We start from the raw sequence: 18,583 nt of genomic DNA, 5'->3' as shown, positions 1-18,583 counted from the left end.
GCCCCGCGCATGCGTGCTCGTAAATAAAGCAATCGTTGCTACACTCATTTCTGAGTTGACGACCAGAGATGTGTGTGCTGTCACAATTGATGTTTCTGCTGGTGACCTCAACAGGAAATACGTCTATTGTTCGGTATATTTACCACATGATGAACCATCCCCAACGGATGACTTCAAACGAGTTGTCGTACACTGCGTAACAAAAGGCCTTCCGCTGATTGTGGGCAGTGATGCCAATGCTCATCACATCATCTGGGGCAGCTCGGATATCAATTTGAGAGGCTCCAGTCTGATGGAATACTTAAGTAGTACAGACCTTGGATTACTTAACATAGGCAATCGCCCAACCTTCATGGTTTCTAATAGAGAAGAAGTGTTAGACATAACGCTCTGCTCGAATAGAATCAGTCACGAGTTGACGAATTGGCATGTATCAGATGAGGAATCATTATCTGATCATCGCTACATCTTCTTTGAACATTCAAATGTAACTGCGCAGACTTTGCGTTTTAGGAATCCCCGATCAACAAACTGGGAACTCTATATTGAATTGGTTGCGACCAAATTTCTTGGATATTCTCCGTCCATTGAAAATCCAAGTGATCTGGATGATGCCGTTGATGCTACAACATCCTACATTATGGAAGCTTTTGAAGAAGCATGTCCTCTGCGGTCTGTAAAGACTACAAGAGGGACCCCATGGTGGAATTCCGATCTGACTAGACTCAGGAAACAATGTAGAAGGAGTTGGAACAGACGCCGTTCAGCTGGATCAGAGTCGTTCAAGTCGGCTCGCAAGGCTTACAAGAAGGCTCTTCGTTCTGCTGAACGATCCGGCTGGAAAAACCTTTGTACAAATGTTTCCAGTTTGAGTGAAGTCAGTCGGCTGAACAAAATCCTTGCAAAATCTAAGGATTTCCAAGTGAACGAAATTCGCTTACCTAATGGTGACTTTACTTCTTCCGATGAAGAAGTTTTAGAATGTTTATTCAATACACACTTCCCCGGATGTGTGGACATAGCATCTACGGATGAACCAAATGTCTTTTCATGCAGTTACGAGTCTCTGGCCTCGGCTCGCAGTATCGTAACTACTGAATCGATTCAATGGGCACTTAATAGTTTTGCTCCTTTCAAATCTCCAGGAGCGGATGGGATTTATCCTGTTCTGCTCCAAAAGGGATTTGAGCCTATCAAACATGTTTTGAAAAAGCTACTTGTAAGCAGTTTTGCTACCGGGTATATTCCCAGATCCTGGCGTGATATTACTGTAAAGTTTATCCCGAAAGGAGGCCGTGCGTCGTATGAAGAAGCGAAGAGTTTTAGACCAATAAGTCTGACTTCTTTTCTTCTGAAATGTCTGGAACGCATTATTGATCATCACATCCGTGATGTTTATTTGGCAAACATGCCTCTTCATGTGAATCAACATGCTTACCAATCTGGAAAGTCCACGGTGACTCTTTTACACAAAGTTGTATACGATATCGAGAAAGCATTCGCTCAGAAGCAATCCTGCTTGGGTGTTTTCTTGGATATTGAGGGTGCCTTTGATAACGTGTCTTTCGATGCCATATTGGAAGCCGCACGAAACCATGGGCTACCTACAATGATTACCAATTGGATTCATCAAATGCTCAAAAACCGACATCTCTTCTCGACATTGCGTCAAGCAGCGATTCGAAAATTGAGTGTTTGCGGATGCCCCCAAGGGGGAGTCTTGTCACCACTTTTGTGGAATCTCGTAGCAGATACGCTATTGAGGCAACTCAATAATTGCGGTTTTCCAACTTATGGATTTGCCGACGACTATCTAGCTCTGATAGTTGGTATGTGCATAAGCACCCTATTCGACCTGATGCAAAGTGCTCTTCAGGTAGTCGAGAGTTGGTGTCGCCAATATGGCCTTTCGGTTAACCCGAATAAAACATCTATTGTTCTGTTTACGGAAAGACGAAACCGCGATGGAATTCGACCTTTACGTCTTTTTGGCACTGAGATTAATGTGACTGATCAAGTAAAGTATGTCGGAGTCATTCTAGATTCCAAACTTTCATGGACACCTCACATTGATTTCAGAGTCAAAAAAGCTTGCATGGCCTTCGGTCAATGCCGGCGAACCTTTGGTAAAACTTGGGGCCTCAAACCCAAATATATCAAATGGATTTACACAACAGTTGTTCGACCAATATTGGCATATGGATGTCTTGTGTGGTGGCAAAAGGGCGAAGTGAGAACAATCCAATCAAAATTGGGCCATCTCCAAAGGATGTGCTTGATGGCGATGTCTGGTGCGTTCTCTACAACTCCCACAGCAGCGCTCGAGGCCCTTTTCGACGTTGCGCCACTACACATATATCTTAAACAAGAAGCACTTTCTTGCTCTTACCGTTTATGGGTACTGGATCTACTGGAGAAAAATCCAGTGAATCGTATATCTACACACACTTCGTTGTTTCCACTTTTGGTGAATTGGGACAAAATTGTCCTTGCTCCAAGTGATCTCACAATTGCTTGTCACTTTCCTTACAGGACATTTATCACACAATTCCCTTCACGGGAAGAGTGGACGTCTGGCTATTTGGAAAGAAGTATATCAAACAATATAGTATGTTACACTGATGGCTCCCTTCTTGAAGGTAGAGCTGGTGCAGGAGTATATTCTCGTGAGCTAAGGCTGAATCAGTTTTACTCACTTGGTAGAAACTGCACCGTTTTTCAGGAGGAAATATTTGCCCTTATGTGTGGAGTGCAATCAGCACTTCAACAGCGCGTAATGGGTAAAGTCATATACTTCTGTTCAGATAGTCAAGCTGCTATAAAAGCTCTCGCTTCGGCCAACTCAAGGTCGAAGCTTGTTATCGCATGTCGAACTCAAATTGAGGAACTGAATTCAGTCAACTCTGTAACTCTTGTATGGGTACCTGGCCATTCTTCCATCGTTGGAAATGAATTGGCTGATGAGCTACCTCGCGATGGAGCATCACATGACTTCATTGGCCCTGAGCCGGCTATTCCAATTTCGAAGTGCTGGGTGAAGCTTCAGATAAATTCTTGGGCGGCAACTCAGCACAAGCAATATTGGAATAGTTTGGAGTCATGTCGTCAAACAAAATTGTACATTACTGAGCCATCTCCAAGGGTGGCGAAGTATTTAACAAATCTGTCAAAGCAGAATTCCAGTCTCTTGGTCAGATCGTTGACAGGACACTGCCGACTCAACTATCACATGGCAAATATTCAGCGTGCTGACTCATTTGTGTGTGATAGTTGTGACTCCGATTATGGAACTTCGTATCACCTGATATGTAACTGTCCAGTTATTGCGCAAATGCGATTCCAATTACTTGGTAAACACTTATTAAGTGAAACTGAATTCAGAAGCCTGAATCTTCAGGACATTCTGTTATTCTTAACCCGCTGTGGTAATGAGCTATAGGCTCTCTTTACGCTCTTGCGTTTTGCAGTGTCCTTTTTAGGGCGCTGTTCGAACCCATTGTGGTATGGAGCTACATGCTCTCAATTCGCTTATGCGATTTTCCCTCTTCAAGGGACCCCATTCCTATTTCCTCCCATCTTTCCCTTCCCTTTCCTCTCCCATCGGGTAGATGATGAAATAGGCTCAAATATGGCGATGGCACAAATCTCCCAACTGGTGGGGAACGTGCCTTTGGAGCCGGCCTTCTGATACCTGATACCTGATCCCGCAAAGTCGATCGCAACAAAAAATAACAGGCCTGTAAGTAGAACAAAGAGCTCTATTTTTTCCCCAGTCCGTGTGCACATGAGACGACGAGATCTTTAACTCGTCAATGAACCCATAGCGTTTTGTGGTTCCCGAAATTCCAGCCTGCGGGCTATATTTGTAGCGCTATTGTTTCGTGAGATGCGATGAAGAACGAGGTAAACGAGAAATAGAAAAGACACGCACATGTAGGGATAGGAACGATTAGGTTGAAGTAAAGATTATTAGAAGTAGAAAGTTGAATTCGGTTATTAAAAATGTAAGATTGTGAACTCTATGATATCGCTTTTGAATTCCTCATTAAAACCCTTTTAGATTCCTATCCGTTTTTGATTCATGGTGTTGTTAGCATGGTGAAAGATTTCAGGTCGCGCGCTTAGTTTTGAAATTTGAATTCACTGAAAGTGTGAAGTGTAGAGTGAAGAGCGAACCGGTTCCATGACGGTGTCGACATCTGGTGTATTTGGCGGTGACTTCCAGTGATGATAACCGAAAGTTTCCTCGGAAAGCTTCAGTACCGTTTCGTTTAGGGTGATTTTGGCTATTATGCTCCTTTGATTGGAATGCAAATCAGTAAGTCTGATGTGGGTGAATTTGGGGATTGCTGGACCATTTTCCTATCCTTTCCAAGGAACGAATTGAACCAAACCTTAGGTTAGGTCTCATGCCGGGCAATTTAAAACTGGCGAATGGTCCTCACTAGAGGTGGCGCATAAGCTATTCGCTTAACCAACGGAAAACGGCCAGTAATCCATGTTTGGAGAGAAAAGTTTAATTCTTTCGGAGTAGACCGCCAGTCGTTCCCAAACGACAACTTGGCGTGCTACAGCATGTCAGCAAACTCAGGTGATGTTGGAAAGTATTATCAAGCCTATAAACGGCACGGTCGCCATTTAGCTTTCTAAACGAAATGTAACTCATTGAAATTAATCGCAGGGCAAATGTGTAGGCCTCTGTGCTTTTGAAAAGGAAAGCAACGAGAATAGGTCTGACCGTTTTTTAATAAAACTAAGTAGGTACATTTTTGCAGGTAGAGATAGAGGGAAGAACAGTAAACCTAAAGCGAACAAATTGGTTATTTTGGAACCCTTGTGACATGTGACAATGACATTCAATGGCCTCTTCGATATCTATTTATTTAAGTTTACATCAACAGGCTACGTATAGTCCCAATGATATCTATATAAATAACAATGGAATGATGTTTGTATGTCACGAAATGGCTTGAGAACGGGTGATTGGACTCACATGATTTTTTCACTGTTGAATTCGTCCAGAGCTCCGACGTGTTTGTGCGAAGAAAAAGTTTAGGAAAGTCTTCGGGATAGTAGGGAAAACGGGGGAAAACTAGTCTGACATGTTCTACACGGGACTTGCATAGCGTTTTTCAACAGCCTACTCGATGGCAAGACAAAGTTTGCCGGGACCACTAGTTAAATATAAAAACAAAAATACGTGGTAGGGTGCCGGTACCAATGGTTGTACTGTACCAGTAGATTGGACTATGGAATAAAACGTACATTTTTCGATAAAAACAACCTGCGCTATTTTTGGTGGATAGATCGCTTCTAGTTTAGTCGATTTGCAAAATTTTAGCTATTTATTATATCAAAAAGTTATATAAATAATTGAGTTTATGCAAAAAAATTGCTTCCTTGCACCAGCAGTTGCCATCGTGTTCCAATAGTTCCGTCATTGATCGAAAGTAGTTTTTAAATAAATATATAAACATTAAGAAATGTCCCAGAGATGATCTTTATGCTTCATTCGAAAGATTGTAGTTGCTGCTCCGAGGGAAAAATATTAAATCTATGTAAAAATCAACTATTATGTATAAAATTCCTCGTATCATTCCCGAACGTCCACTACTGGAGCACAAGCGCAACTACTGGAACACGTGTACCGATAGTTTAACGACACCTAACATGAACTTCACAATGAATTTATAACCATCCATCACCACAATTATACACAGTCACTGTACGCAATAGAACAGACAAACAACACCAAGTGAAGAGAAGAACGATCATGCATTACGGAAGACACCCATTACCAAAGTAAAACCCAACAGTACAAAATAGACTAGCAAAACGAGCGGTAGCATTTTCTTCCCTCGTCCGTTCTCCCGCGCAATAAAATCAAGTGCAAGTGCAATTAATCGTTCTCTTTCTCGTTCCGAAATATATCTTCGGCTGTGGCCAACGGTGGCAAACATCAACCCTTTAAGAGTACCCGGGTAGAGGTGAATAACAAAACAATGGTAAAATAAGAACAAATTTTGCAATCATATCTGGTTTAACCATTATTATGTTATTAATATATGACATAAATATCTTATCAATAGCAAAACATACAATCATAGCAAAATTTGTCATTGGTATGTTATCCTTGAGAGTCATGTAATAACTAATCAATAACAAAATATACTATCATGGTAAAATTTGTTATTTGTGCAAACATACTAAAAAATATTAAATATCTACATAATAACAAACATCGCCATCACAGTAAAATATGTCATTATTTTGATATTTGAAATCTTTATTTATATAATTCATGAGAACAAACCAACATCAAATTTTGCAATAATAGCTCATTTTACAATTCGTATGATATTCATTGAAGATTTAAAAAGCAAATGTTTTTTGCAGGAAAGCAAAAAGTTTATTTTTCAAACATACTAAATTTAGATATTAAAGTCAAAGAACTTAAATTACCATTATTTCGATCTATTCGTGAATAGCTTATTTAGTTATTATTTTGTTATCAATATCTAAATAATAACATATTTTGTTATTTGCGGTTGCCTATATTTTTGCTATTATTTTGTTATTACAATGGCAAAATATGATATTATTTAGTTTTTATGCCATATAAACTTAGTTATTATTTTTGTTATTTTATCTCTTATTTCAAACAAACAAAGAACAAATTTTGCTATTCAAACATTCTATTTTAATAGTAAATTTTGTTATTCTTTTACTATTCTCCTCTACCCGGGTAGGGATCGTGCGCGTAAATTACCTCCCAATAGCCAGGTTTCGTGCACCTGATGTGAGATTTAGTGCAAGTCGTGGCTACTGTTTGACGGTTGAAACCGTAATTGTGAAGTGCTGTGGTGGTGAATTTCACGTTCCCACGATTTGGTGCGCCGCTATTGCAAATAGCGGGTAGTAAAACCTCCGGTGGCCGGCAATTAGAGCTCCACGCTCGAACAAGATCTCTTTTAAGACTTTTCGTTATTATGTTATGATTTCTTTATAGCTCAGGTAGTCCACAAATGCAAAACATTGAATATAAAAAAGGTCAAGATTGTAAAACATTTCAAACTTAAAATATGTCTTCAGTTGCTCCGGCCAGCGAAAAAACTAGAAAATTTACGGCGAAGCATATTTTGTGTCAGGTGGAAATGAAAGATCGACACCACTCGATTAAAAATACGTTGCAGACCATGAACAGCATTGCTCAATTCGTAATCGGTGCGACGAACTATTCCGCAGTGGACGAGGTTGCACGTTGAGATGCATTTGTTGCCGGATAGCTTCGCAATCGATTCTTCCGATTAGAGTAGCGACAGCGGTTAAAGCTCTACAAACGTCTCTTCGAATTCGCAAAGGTTGCAAGTCGATCAGTTGGCAGCGGCTCTCGTAACTCGGAACGCGTAAAGGGTCTCTCCAAGGTAGCCTCCGAAGTGCAAAACGAAGAAATCTTCGTTGAACTGATTCGATGCTCTCGCATCCGTTGTTGTAGTTCGGACTCCATACCGCAGACCCATATTCCAATGTTGCTCGAACAAGGGAACAGTATAACGCTTTCATGCAATAGATGTCGGTAAAGTTTTTTGCAGTTCTAAAGACGAAGCCAAGCGTTCTTGGTGCTTTATCGACAATATAAGCGATATGATGGGAGAATGTCAGTTGCGAATCCAACAGAATACCATTAATATCATTAACGCATTGCACTCGTTCGATGGGCGTATCAAAAATGCTATACTCTAGGATTATCGTCTCTTTCTTCCATAAAAAAAGTGATTACGGAGCACTTTGCTGGATTGACGACTAGTCGGTTGAGATCACACCATCCAGCGAAGACGTCCTGGATATAACGGCAATCGACAATTGAGCATATTCGCAGAAAAATGTCGTCTGCGAACGTTAGTCGACGACCTCCACAACAAAGTGCACGTCGTTAAAATACAGAAGGAAAATCAACTGACCCAGATGACTGGTATCGTTTTAGTTTTTCGACGTAATTAAGTCGTTGAACTATGCTCAAACGTTTATGTTACAATGTATTTCCTTGGACTTTGCAACTGTTACAAAATGCTTTGGCTTTCAATACTTTCTTACAAAAGTTGACCACCGAACATCATAAGCCCCTCCCCTTTATAAACTGGAACAAACCCCTCGATTCTTATACTCACCGGCAACGGGCACAACTTGTTGTTCACCTTGACAACAATATTCGGTGGGAAGTAATCCTCCTGTTCACAAGAGGTCTCCAGCAGACAAAACCGCAACTGAACCTGAATGGTATGTTCGATTTTGTTCACATTTCGGATATCCCTGTTAGTCGCAATATCAGTTGCTTGCTGAGGAGTCAAGTGGAAGAAGAATGAGCCCTCCTGGATGCGCTGCGTGGTGTTGCTGGGCACAAGAGTTGCCGGTTTCAGCAACGTTGCAAGCACGTCAAAAAATGCTAGCTTCTTTAGCTTCACGTCCGGGTGTATTGGATAGCCCGGATTCGGTGTTGCTTCCGGGTATGGAATAGGAACGATTCCGTTTGCGTGAACCTGCCCGCCACGGTTATCATTCTGCACTGCATTTGCATACTGTTGTTGATACATTCCCTGCGGTACCCGTGAGATCACCGGAGGCTCTGGAGGAAGAACAGGTGGTGGAGGTTGTATGGGTTGAGTAGTTATTACCGGAGTCTCTGCTGCTTGCTTCAGCAGTTCTGTCTCCTCTTGACTGTAAAAAAAAGGAATCAATCAAATCGAATCACACGAGTTCCAACTACAAGGTTCTAACGTACGCTTTTTTGTGAAGGTCACGGACTTTGTACTTGAGGACTGAGATATTTTGACGAACAAGGATTAATACACGTTCGATCAGTTCGCTTTTCCGGCCACTTCTGCTGATGTTATTTTCCCCAAGTAGTTGCTGCAGATCAGATACACGAAGCTGATGTACCAAGTCCTGTAGAAAGTAAAAAAGGATAGTTTTGTAGAATGTGAAAAAAAAATGAATAAAAAAATGTCAATAAGTGTTTTTGCCGACGCTCACAGTGACGAACCATTCATTTTTTGTTGAAAAATCATATTTACTTCCCACCGTTGTAACGATTAACGATTACATATTTTACAGATTTGTAATAAAAGCATGGAACGAGCTCACCAATTGATCCTTCCTCCTTGAATTCGCAGCTGAATCCAATTTCAGTTTTACTTAACGCATACAGACTACAGTCACCCCACAGTAGGGAGCGGCTTATTTTTCAAAAGTTCTCAAAACCAAAAATTCGTGTGCTCTACTGAATTCAAATCACATTAAAAGAGAAACCTCAAAATCTGAGCCAAAAATATTAACATTTAGAGGTGGCGCAAGCGTCTTGAAGGTGAATTTTCAAGTTATAAAAAATGACCTTCAAGGAAGTAAACATAACTTTGTTATTTTTCAACCGATTTTGAATCTTTCAGCACCATTATCTTCCAAATTAAATTTATGGAAACTTTGTTGAACACCAAATTTGTCTAAAATTAAAACTTGATTAAGTTAAAAATACTTTTATCCAAATATTTCCTCATTTTGCTAAAAAAAATAATTTTTGTTAATAAAATATTGATGTAAAAACTCAATCGATTCTGAATCTGTTTTACATGTTTTTGAAGCAAATTTAGTTGTTTTCAAACTGTCGATGCAACATATTTTTCTAAAAAATGGTTTTTACTTAGTTATTCAACAAAAACTACCCAAAAACGTGATCAATCAAACTTCTTTGGATTATTTAAATTTTTTCGCCGGAAATTGCATTTTTTATATTAAACCTAAATTTATAAAGCATCTTGCTTTAATTACGAGTTGAATAGTGCACATATTTTTTAACATATGCAAACATATTTTTGTTTCAAAATTATTTAAAAATTGTTGCAAAGTCCTTCCCAAAGGTTACACAAATGAGAAAAAACAGTTTCAGCTTTAGAGATAATATTTAACTAGCAAAAATTTGAAAAAAACTGACATTTTTCATTAAAAACTAATGTTTTTGTGCAGTTTTTGCTGAATAACTTGGTCAAGGCATTTGTTTTGTGAAATGTGATGTATGAGAGGTTTGAAAACAATTTAATTAGCTTCAAAAGCATGTAAAAAGATTTGGAATCGGTTGAGTAATCATGAAGTTGTGGTCAAACAAAGTTGAAACTTTTAGTAAAATGAGGAAAAATTTGAAGTAAATTACTTTTAACTAAAACTTGTTTTGATTTTAGACAAATTTGATGTTCGTCAAAGTTTTCATAAATTTAATTTTGAAGGTATTGATGCTAAAAGTTTTAAAATCGGTTGAAAAATAACAAAGTTATATGTACTTCACTGAAGGCCGCGAATTTTAAGGTACCTATATTATCAAAAACAACTATATTTTGCAGTACCAGGGTGGTTATTTTGTTTTATACAGCGTTACCATGTTTTTCATTCTTACAGTCAAACCTCCATGAGTCGGTATCTGAAGGGACCATCGACTCATGGAAATATCGAGTCGTGGAAACAAATGCTTTGGTAAGCTGTTTGAGGGGACCATCGTAGTAACCATGAAATTTTGGTTTTAGTATGGTTCCATGAGTCGATATCGAGTTATGGAACATCGACTCATGGAGGTATCACTGTATTTTGTTCTGAAAAATGACCCTTAGTTGATCCATAACTGTGGGATGACTGTAACTGAGAAAGAAATCACTCTGTAGACGCTAGAAAAATAACACTTTTGCTTTTTTTGCAAAAAGTTGCTCTGACGACACAAAACAAAAACACGAGTGCTATAGCTTCCGCGTATTTCGACCTCAACTGTAAGGCCGTCTTCAGCGTTGTGTACTAGGTTGAGGTCGAAATACGCGTATCTGTCAAAGGATACAAACTCTAGAGGATTTAATGGTATAGTACAAAATTCGGTTTTTCATTTACTCATTCTTACCTTGTTTCAGCATCCCCGGATACAGATTTATTTTTAAATTAACCTTATTAAGTTGACAGTTATTTTTATAGGTATGTAAAATCATTAAGGCACAGCTTCTTTAGAACGTATAAACAGCTGTCCGCCGTTTTTTTAGAGAAAATTACTTTTGCCTAAGTTTGCCTAAACATTAGTTATTAAAAAAAATAAGTGCCTCAAAATGTATAAAAAAAACAGCAATTTTGTTAGAATTTAGTTCTATAAGAACCAAATATATGTAATTTTGCTCAAAATGCAGTCTTCAACCCTAAGTCATAGCCCAAAATAGGTTTGTGCCGAAGGCGCCTTCGAGCTTCGTGGTCTCTCAAAGGGCTCCGCAGCTTGTAGGTTGAAGCGCCCATCTAGCGAGTCGTGGGTTCGATCCCCACCGGAGCACATTTGGGTTTATTCATATATTTCATAACGCAAAAAATGTAATTTTCAACACCCACCCACGCCCTCGTTACGCTTTTTGTATGAATATTCTATAAATTTTATATGGGCCGTAACATCATGATAAGGGACAATGGAAATTCGCGATTTCACGGAAGCCGCGAATTCCGCGAAATTTGGCCTTCGCGCGATGTTTTGGAAATCCCGAGAAATCAGTTAAATTTGAAGAATTTATATGATAATCACAGTATGATCCAGTTTTTTGCTTATGTAAATAGTTTATTCATCTTGAATTCGAAGTTTCATCGAAAAATTTAAAACCGTTTATTTCTAACTTTAACGTTTTTCAACTTGTTATTTTCGGTTTTAGATTTTGTAGTGCCAATCTAATATCAAACTTATAATCAAAATTTGTAAAATTAAAACCGTATTTATTGAAATTCCATGACATTTACACATATAATGACTATTTTTACTGAAAATGTGTATTTTTGTGTAAAATATGGTCAAAACAAGTCGCGAAATTTCGATTTTATCGCTTTGGTCACACGCGAAATTTCAAGAATTTTGTCGCGAATTTCCACTGTCCCTAATCATGATGATACCCATCCACCCCCTTCAGCGTCATGAAATTAATGAATGAGCCCTTTGACACGTGTTTCGACGTGTACATGAATACATGTTAACTTCTAAACGTCAAAACTTTATAACAGCAAGATTCCTTAGGCGGGATTTGCCTATAATTTGACCATTAATGGTGCAAGCTGTTTATGCTGAGCTGAACTTCAAATAGTTGATTTTAGAAGAATTTAAAAAATGGAAATCGTATATAATATCCGTTAACTTTAAAAAAAGGAGGATATGTCCTCCCTAAGGATGCCGTATGATAACATTGTAATCTTTTGTAACACCTTAAATATACATAATTGCATTTAGAAAGCATCTGTTCTCTTTTTTTCTTGTATGGTATTCAGTTGGAGCTGCCTGACAGCTTAACTTGTCAAGGCTGAACCCTCGGTCTGGCTTTTGCCAAGTTTCCCCTCTACCAGGACCAATACTCAGACGGACTAGGCAATGGCGCCCACATGAACACTGTTTTTTATTAGTATTGTGACGTGGTAGTTTTTGAAAAGTACCCATATTCCCTTGCTTCTGAGAAAAGGAAGCATTGTGAAAATCAGCAGCTCCATCAGAATTTGTTTGAAATAGTGGTGTAGTAGTGTCATTACTAATACTGTCTAGTCAAAATGGTTTTGAATAATTTTTCATTCAAGTGCTATACTGATTACTCCTGTCTTTTACGTAAGATTAGAGTCTTAAATGTCAATTGTCAAGTCTTAACAAAATTAGGCTGTTTAGTAGTAGTTCTAGTTAATTTCATTTTTTGTTGTTAAAAGTATTTATTGGTTATTGGCATTACCTTCATATATCCTTAAAGAAAAAAGCCACTTTCCTTGTCTGTTCAACAATTTCTCGAAGCTAGCAATGGTACCCTAATGATCGATCTCAGCGTCTTACTTTCCATAGTCATTTTTATAGTGAATATTGAAGAATAAAGTTACCCTAGGCTTCTATTACAGTCTCCTACAAGATTCACTTTTCGGTGGCAAATGCAATGCTTCACAACGCCTACTTTCTACTTGTAAATTTTGCGAAAATGAAGCTGGAATTAGATTATTTATACCGCTGTTACAAAAGAGGTATTTCTTATTATGACAATGTAAAAACCATATTAAAATAAGATTGTCGCCACTTATTTCTACTCAGTGAATCTACTAGTCATTTTCCTAAGAGTTCCTAAGTATTCCCTACGTCGTATATGATAACGATGTATCTAGCTAGGTAATAGTAAGAGTGGCTACGGATCATTCAGGTTAGCAAAAGGCAAACTAAACGTCACCAATAGTATTAAGTGGACATTAATTATTTGAAATGGGCATCAATTCTATCAATAACGCAGAATGTCCGTTGGATCACATCCGAGATATTATTGCGTCTATGCCATATGAATTATGACGCGGCTTTAAGCAAAAAATGCCAAAATGTGATACCACCACTACAGGTTACGCCTTTGGTTTCCATCATATGGGCTAATGGATTATGCCCTCCCATCGCGGCAAGGTCGCATAACCAAGGGGAGGGCCTTTAGAAAGCATCTGTTCTCTTAAAACAAAAATACACAAGATCGGACTCTTCTGGACCAACACATCTGTGTGTAATTTTCAGACATGCTGAAAAATCGGTTTTGTACTGATTTATACTACATTTTCACAAATGCCATGTCCATGTCACATTGGGAAACCTGAAGATATTGCGAACCATCTATGCTCGATTTTATGCGGATCGCACTTAATTTTGTGCAGCTTCGTTTAAGCGTGTATGAAAGAAAAAAGCTCAGAAGAGCTAAAAATCTTTATCGTCAATGAAATATTTGATTCATTTTTTTTATATTACAGTCATCTCTCCCTTACTCGATATTCTGTATCCCTTATCTCGATGGAATGCGCGGTCCCTTTAATTTAGCATGCTTTGATACCTCTGTAAGTCGATACCTCTCTAACTCGATGCTATCTGTTCCAGTTTCCCACGTGAATTATCCTCTCTAACTCGATATTTTCATGAAAAGTTCCAAATGTCCTCCAAATGTTAAATAAAAATCTAGAATTTGAATATTATGACTAAATTGATAGTAAAATTGAGGTTTACTGCCTATTTCTGGGTGATAAAATTTTCATTTTTTTCCGACCGGTAAAAAAGTTTCACATAGGTAAATGTGGTAAAATTGTATTATATTTCACATTTAAATTACTATTTTGAATGTATTTTGTCAAAATAAAAAAATAACATTTGAAAAATATGTGTTCTGTATCTCGATACCTCTCTAAATCGATGGTCCTTTCAATATCGAGTAAGGGAGAGTTAACTGTACATACACTCCAAACAAGTATAATCTTCAAAAAATCATAAATAAACCTGTTTTTCACAATGTACAGTCTCCCTTACTCGGTATTCCGTATCTAAATATCGAGTTAGATAAACATAATAAAAGTTGATTTTTATTGATTACCTCGACGGTCCCTTGGATAGCATTCGCACTAATTTTGTGCTCTATAACTTGACCTCCCCAACTCGAGGGTCCTTTCAACATTGAATTGTGGAAAGTGATGAAAAATGATCAGGTATATTTATGAAAAGTACAAAAAATGCAAAATGATAATTTAACAACTTTTAATAATTCAAACTGTTTTAACTACCTTAGCCCGATAAAAAACCTGCATACCATTAATAAATAAATATAATTGCAAAACCAATAATTTCAGTTCAGTTTTTGTAACTTTGGAATTTGAAAACTTTATTTTTTTTTTGTATGGTATTCAGTTGGAGCTGCCTGACAGCTTAACTTGTCAAGGCTGAACCCTCGGTCTGGCTTTTGCCAAGTTTCCCCTCTACCAGGACCAATACTCAGACGGACTAGGCAATGGCGCCCACATGAACACTGTTTTTTATTAGTATTGTGACGTGGTAGTTTTTGAAAAGTACCCATATTCCCTTGCTTCTGAGAAAAGGAAGCATTGTGAAAATCAGCAGCTCCATCAGAATTTGTTTGAAATAGTGGTGTAGTAGTGTCATTACTAATACTGTTTAGTCGAAATGGTTTTGAATAATTTGTCATTCAAGTGCTATTCTGATTACTCCTGTCTTTTACGTTAGATTAGAGTCTTAAATGTCAATTGTCGTCAAGTTTTAACAAAATTAGGCTGTTTAGTAGTAGTTCTAGTTAATTTAATTTGTTGTTGTTAAAAGTATTTATTGGTCATTACGTTCATATATCCTTGAAGAAAAAAGTCGCTTTCCTTGTCTGTTCAACAATTTTTCGAAACTAGCAAGTGTACCCTAATGATCGATCTCAGCGTCTTACTTTCCACAGTCATTTTATAGTGAATATTGAAAAGTAAAGTTACCTTAGGCTTCTATTACAGTCTCCTACATGATTCACTTTTCGGTGGCAAATGCAATGCTTCACAACGCCTACTTTCTACTTGTAAATTTTGCGAAAATGAAGCTGGAATTAGATTATTTATACCGCTGTTACAAAAGAGGTATTTCTTATTATGGCAATGTAAAAACCATATTAAAATAAGATTGTCGCCACTTATTTCTACTCAGTGAATCTACTAGTCATTTTCCTAAGAGTTCCTATGTATTCCCTACGTCGTATATGATAACGATGTATCTAGCTAGCTAATAGTAAGAGTGCACTGAGCTGATTCCCTCGTTGAATGCTATATGGTAGTCATATACATCTGCACTATTAGATTTTCCTATGAAAATTACCATAGTATGAAAATGTATGTTTGATGTTATATGCGTAACATATGAGATGACTTTTCTGTATCCATGTCAGTGTTATATGCAAATATATTACGGTCTACGAACCGTGCGAGTAGGTGAACATCATTTGCATGTCTAGTATATGCTATCGTAGTGAAACTGAACATTTATATGTAAAAGCAGTATCTTCTGAGTGCATCCAATACACTTTTTATTGATATTTCGAATAGTTGATACAAAATACCAAAACATATTCTTTTTCAATGATTTTGTTCTTTTTATTTCAAATTTATTATTTACCTGTTACTATTAAGAACTTCTAAATTTCAATTTTTTTTGTTTGATCACCTATGGAAGAGCCCAGTATCTTGCCTAGTGCGTTGTCGTTCACGAAGTCGGGTGTCCTTGAATGCTCATTATTTTCCTACAAAATAAACAAAATTCAAATCCGACATAAACATTTTCTCTTCAGTAATAATTTGTTAAAACATATGAAGCTTAAACTTACTTGTCATTGCCAAAAAGGTCTTAATCTCAATGGTTCGATCCTTACAATGTCCATTGTATCGCTTTCATTTATGTGAAGAGACGTCGAGTAGTACATTCTGCAAAATGGAAAAATGAACAATTCAAACCAATATCAACTTTATTGTCAAATCAATATAAAATACAAAACTTACCATTCTTAATTGAAAAAAAAAGATTGCTTTTGCTAATTTTTCAGTAATTCTGTTGGTTCGCCTTCCGCTCTACATCTGTTGCACTCACTGGGTAAAATCATAGTGGTGACATGAAGTATACGCATATAAAAAACGAGATGTCGTTGAACCCGCTGAAACTATATACGAAACATGTACCGGTTATATGTCCCATGCTTATAGCTTCAATGTAAGCCACCGACTATAATGTTTATGAGGACGCTGTTGAATTCAAAGAGTTTTGCGGATGATATGCATAGGAATCCATATAAATTTTAGGCAACGAGGATACAGTTGAATTAATATGAAATTTCTAATAAAAAAGCCTGTTCGTTTTATTTCAGTGTGGCTACGGATCATTCTGGTTAGCAAAAGGCAAACTGAACGTCACCAATAGTATTAATGTCCACTTCCGTTGGATCACATCCGAGATATTATTGTGTCTATGCCATATGAATTATGACGCGGCTTTAAGCAAAAAATGCCAAAATGTGATACCACCACTACAGGTTACGCCTTTGGTTTCCATCATATGGGCTAATGGATTATGCCCTCCCATCGCGGCAAGGTCGCATAACCAAGGGGAGGGCCTTTGGAATTTGAAAACTTTATAAAACATTAAGTGCATGAGACTTCATCATAATTTTGTTTTGATCAAGGACATCTTGTGGCTAAATTTAAAAAGGCATTTTAATGATTTCTGTTAATACAGTTACTTCAGTGTAGAAACACGCATTCAATTGAGGCTCTATAATTGCTTTGAAGCATGGGTCGTCAAAGTTGGGAACCACTAACGTAAGCCGACTTCAATTTGGGTTTGATTAAAATTTCTGTTTTTGAACCAGATATTTTCTATGGTAAAATGAAGATTCTGCATTTTTCGCGTTTTCGTAAGAAATATCATCCTTTTTACAGCAACCATCCACCTTCTACGTGTATAACATAAGGGCCCATTCACAAATTTCATAACGCTGATGGGGGTGGGTGGGTGTCCTAAAAATGTTACAGCTCATACAAAAATTTAAAAATATTCATACAAAATGCGTCACGAGGGGGTGGGTGGGTATCGAAAATTGCCATTTTTGGCGTTATGAAATTTATGAACAAACCCTAATACATCTAACACCCTCCTCAGCTGCGTTGAGCTGTACACTAAAAATCACCTTTTACGATCTCCATTTTCTGCTGGTCCCGTTCACATGAAATTAATTACGTGCGTATCGCGTATTTCACTTCCTCCCGACACTATCACTCAAAGCATAATCTTTCTGGTTGCTTTTATGCTCAAATTATCAGAGAAATTGCAAGAAATTTAACAAAATACAAAAAAATATTCCTGCACAAACAAAAAAAATGGACAATCTTTCAATGTCGCTCATCCCTTTTCCACCACAAAGCAAAGATAGCAGTGATGCCAAACGCCAACCGGCTTCATGTGTCGAGTAGACAGTACAGAATCCAGCTCCTCAGAGAAGAAGAGCAGTGGCACAGTGGCTCATCATTGTTATATTCGATGTTCAATTATGAATGTCGTATTCGTTTTTAGAAAAAAGGGTCAGTTCAAACAAGAATTTGTAAAAAGTTGAGTTTCAAACCTAAATTTTGAAAAAAAAAAAAAAATAAATAAAGAAAACTATTTAATAAGAGTACCAGAAATTCTGTAGTTTTGGTTTGATTTTGAACATGAAATTTGTTTCAAAATTCTATTGTAAAGATACATAACAATCCCCACTGTGAAAAGATCATTTACAATCAATTGAGAGGTACGAAAACAAATTGTGAAAAATACATTTGATAACCTGTAGAAAAATAAGATATTGGGTACAATAAAATCTATTGTATATTAATAATTTTACCAAATAATTCTCAAGTATCTTTTCAAAAAAACCTATCTAACAATTCATTTTAACAATTTAATTTGAAATAACATAAAACCAGACATTTAATCAATGTTTCCAACTGATCTGAATAAAAATAAATCTTCGATTACTTATAAAAAGGTTTCTCAATGGTTTTAATCATATTTATTTATTTATTAATTGATCACCTTGTAACGTAAGATATACATCTTTTTTATTGTTACAGTTAAGATTGCAATTGATGAAAAAAAATGACTGACGTACATAATTGAATTTTGGAAAATTGTTCTCTTTAACTAACACAACCGTCTATTGTAAGTACAATAAGAGATTTACATAATTAAATAGTATAA

General features: G+C 37.1%; 1 protein-coding gene and 1 long non-coding RNA gene across 3 annotated transcripts in view; both read right to left on the bottom strand.

Annotated features, from left to right (window-relative positions):
* LOC5579515 (E3 SUMO-protein ligase PIAS2) overlaps window positions 1-18,583 on the bottom strand; it is a 54,085-nt gene that overhangs the window by 22,036 nt on the left and 13,466 nt on the right. Inside the window, exons 1-3 of one of the 2 annotated variants that reach the window (XM_021844459.1) lie at window positions 17,535-17,781; window positions 8,780-8,943; window positions 8,169-8,715 (exon numbers count right to left, since the gene is read on the bottom strand). In XM_021844459.1, coding sequence (XP_021700151.1) covers window positions 8,169-8,591 — 423 coding nt within the window. In that variant the 5' untranslated portion in view covers window positions 8,592-8,715; window positions 8,780-8,943; window positions 17,535-17,781. Of the gene's footprint in view, window positions 1-8,168; window positions 8,716-8,779; window positions 8,944-17,534; window positions 17,782-18,583 lie in introns of those variants that run through there. The other variant, XM_021844458.1, reaches the window with a different exon arrangement.
* LOC110676465 lies at window positions 15,954-16,746 on the bottom strand. Its single transcript, XR_002500412.1, has 3 exons — window positions 16,354-16,746; window positions 16,182-16,278; window positions 15,954-16,097 (listed from the first exon to the last, which is right to left on the bottom strand). It is a non-coding gene; the product is annotated as an uncharacterized LOC110676465 (long non-coding RNA).

The sequence above is a fragment of the Aedes aegypti genome, chromosome 2 (assembly GCF_002204515.2).
Source record: "Aedes aegypti strain LVP_AGWG chromosome 2, AaegL5.0 Primary Assembly, whole genome shotgun sequence".
NCBI lineage: Eukaryota > Metazoa > Arthropoda > Insecta > Diptera > Culicidae > Aedes > Aedes aegypti.
This window is presented reverse-complemented; position numbering and strand designations above follow the sequence as displayed.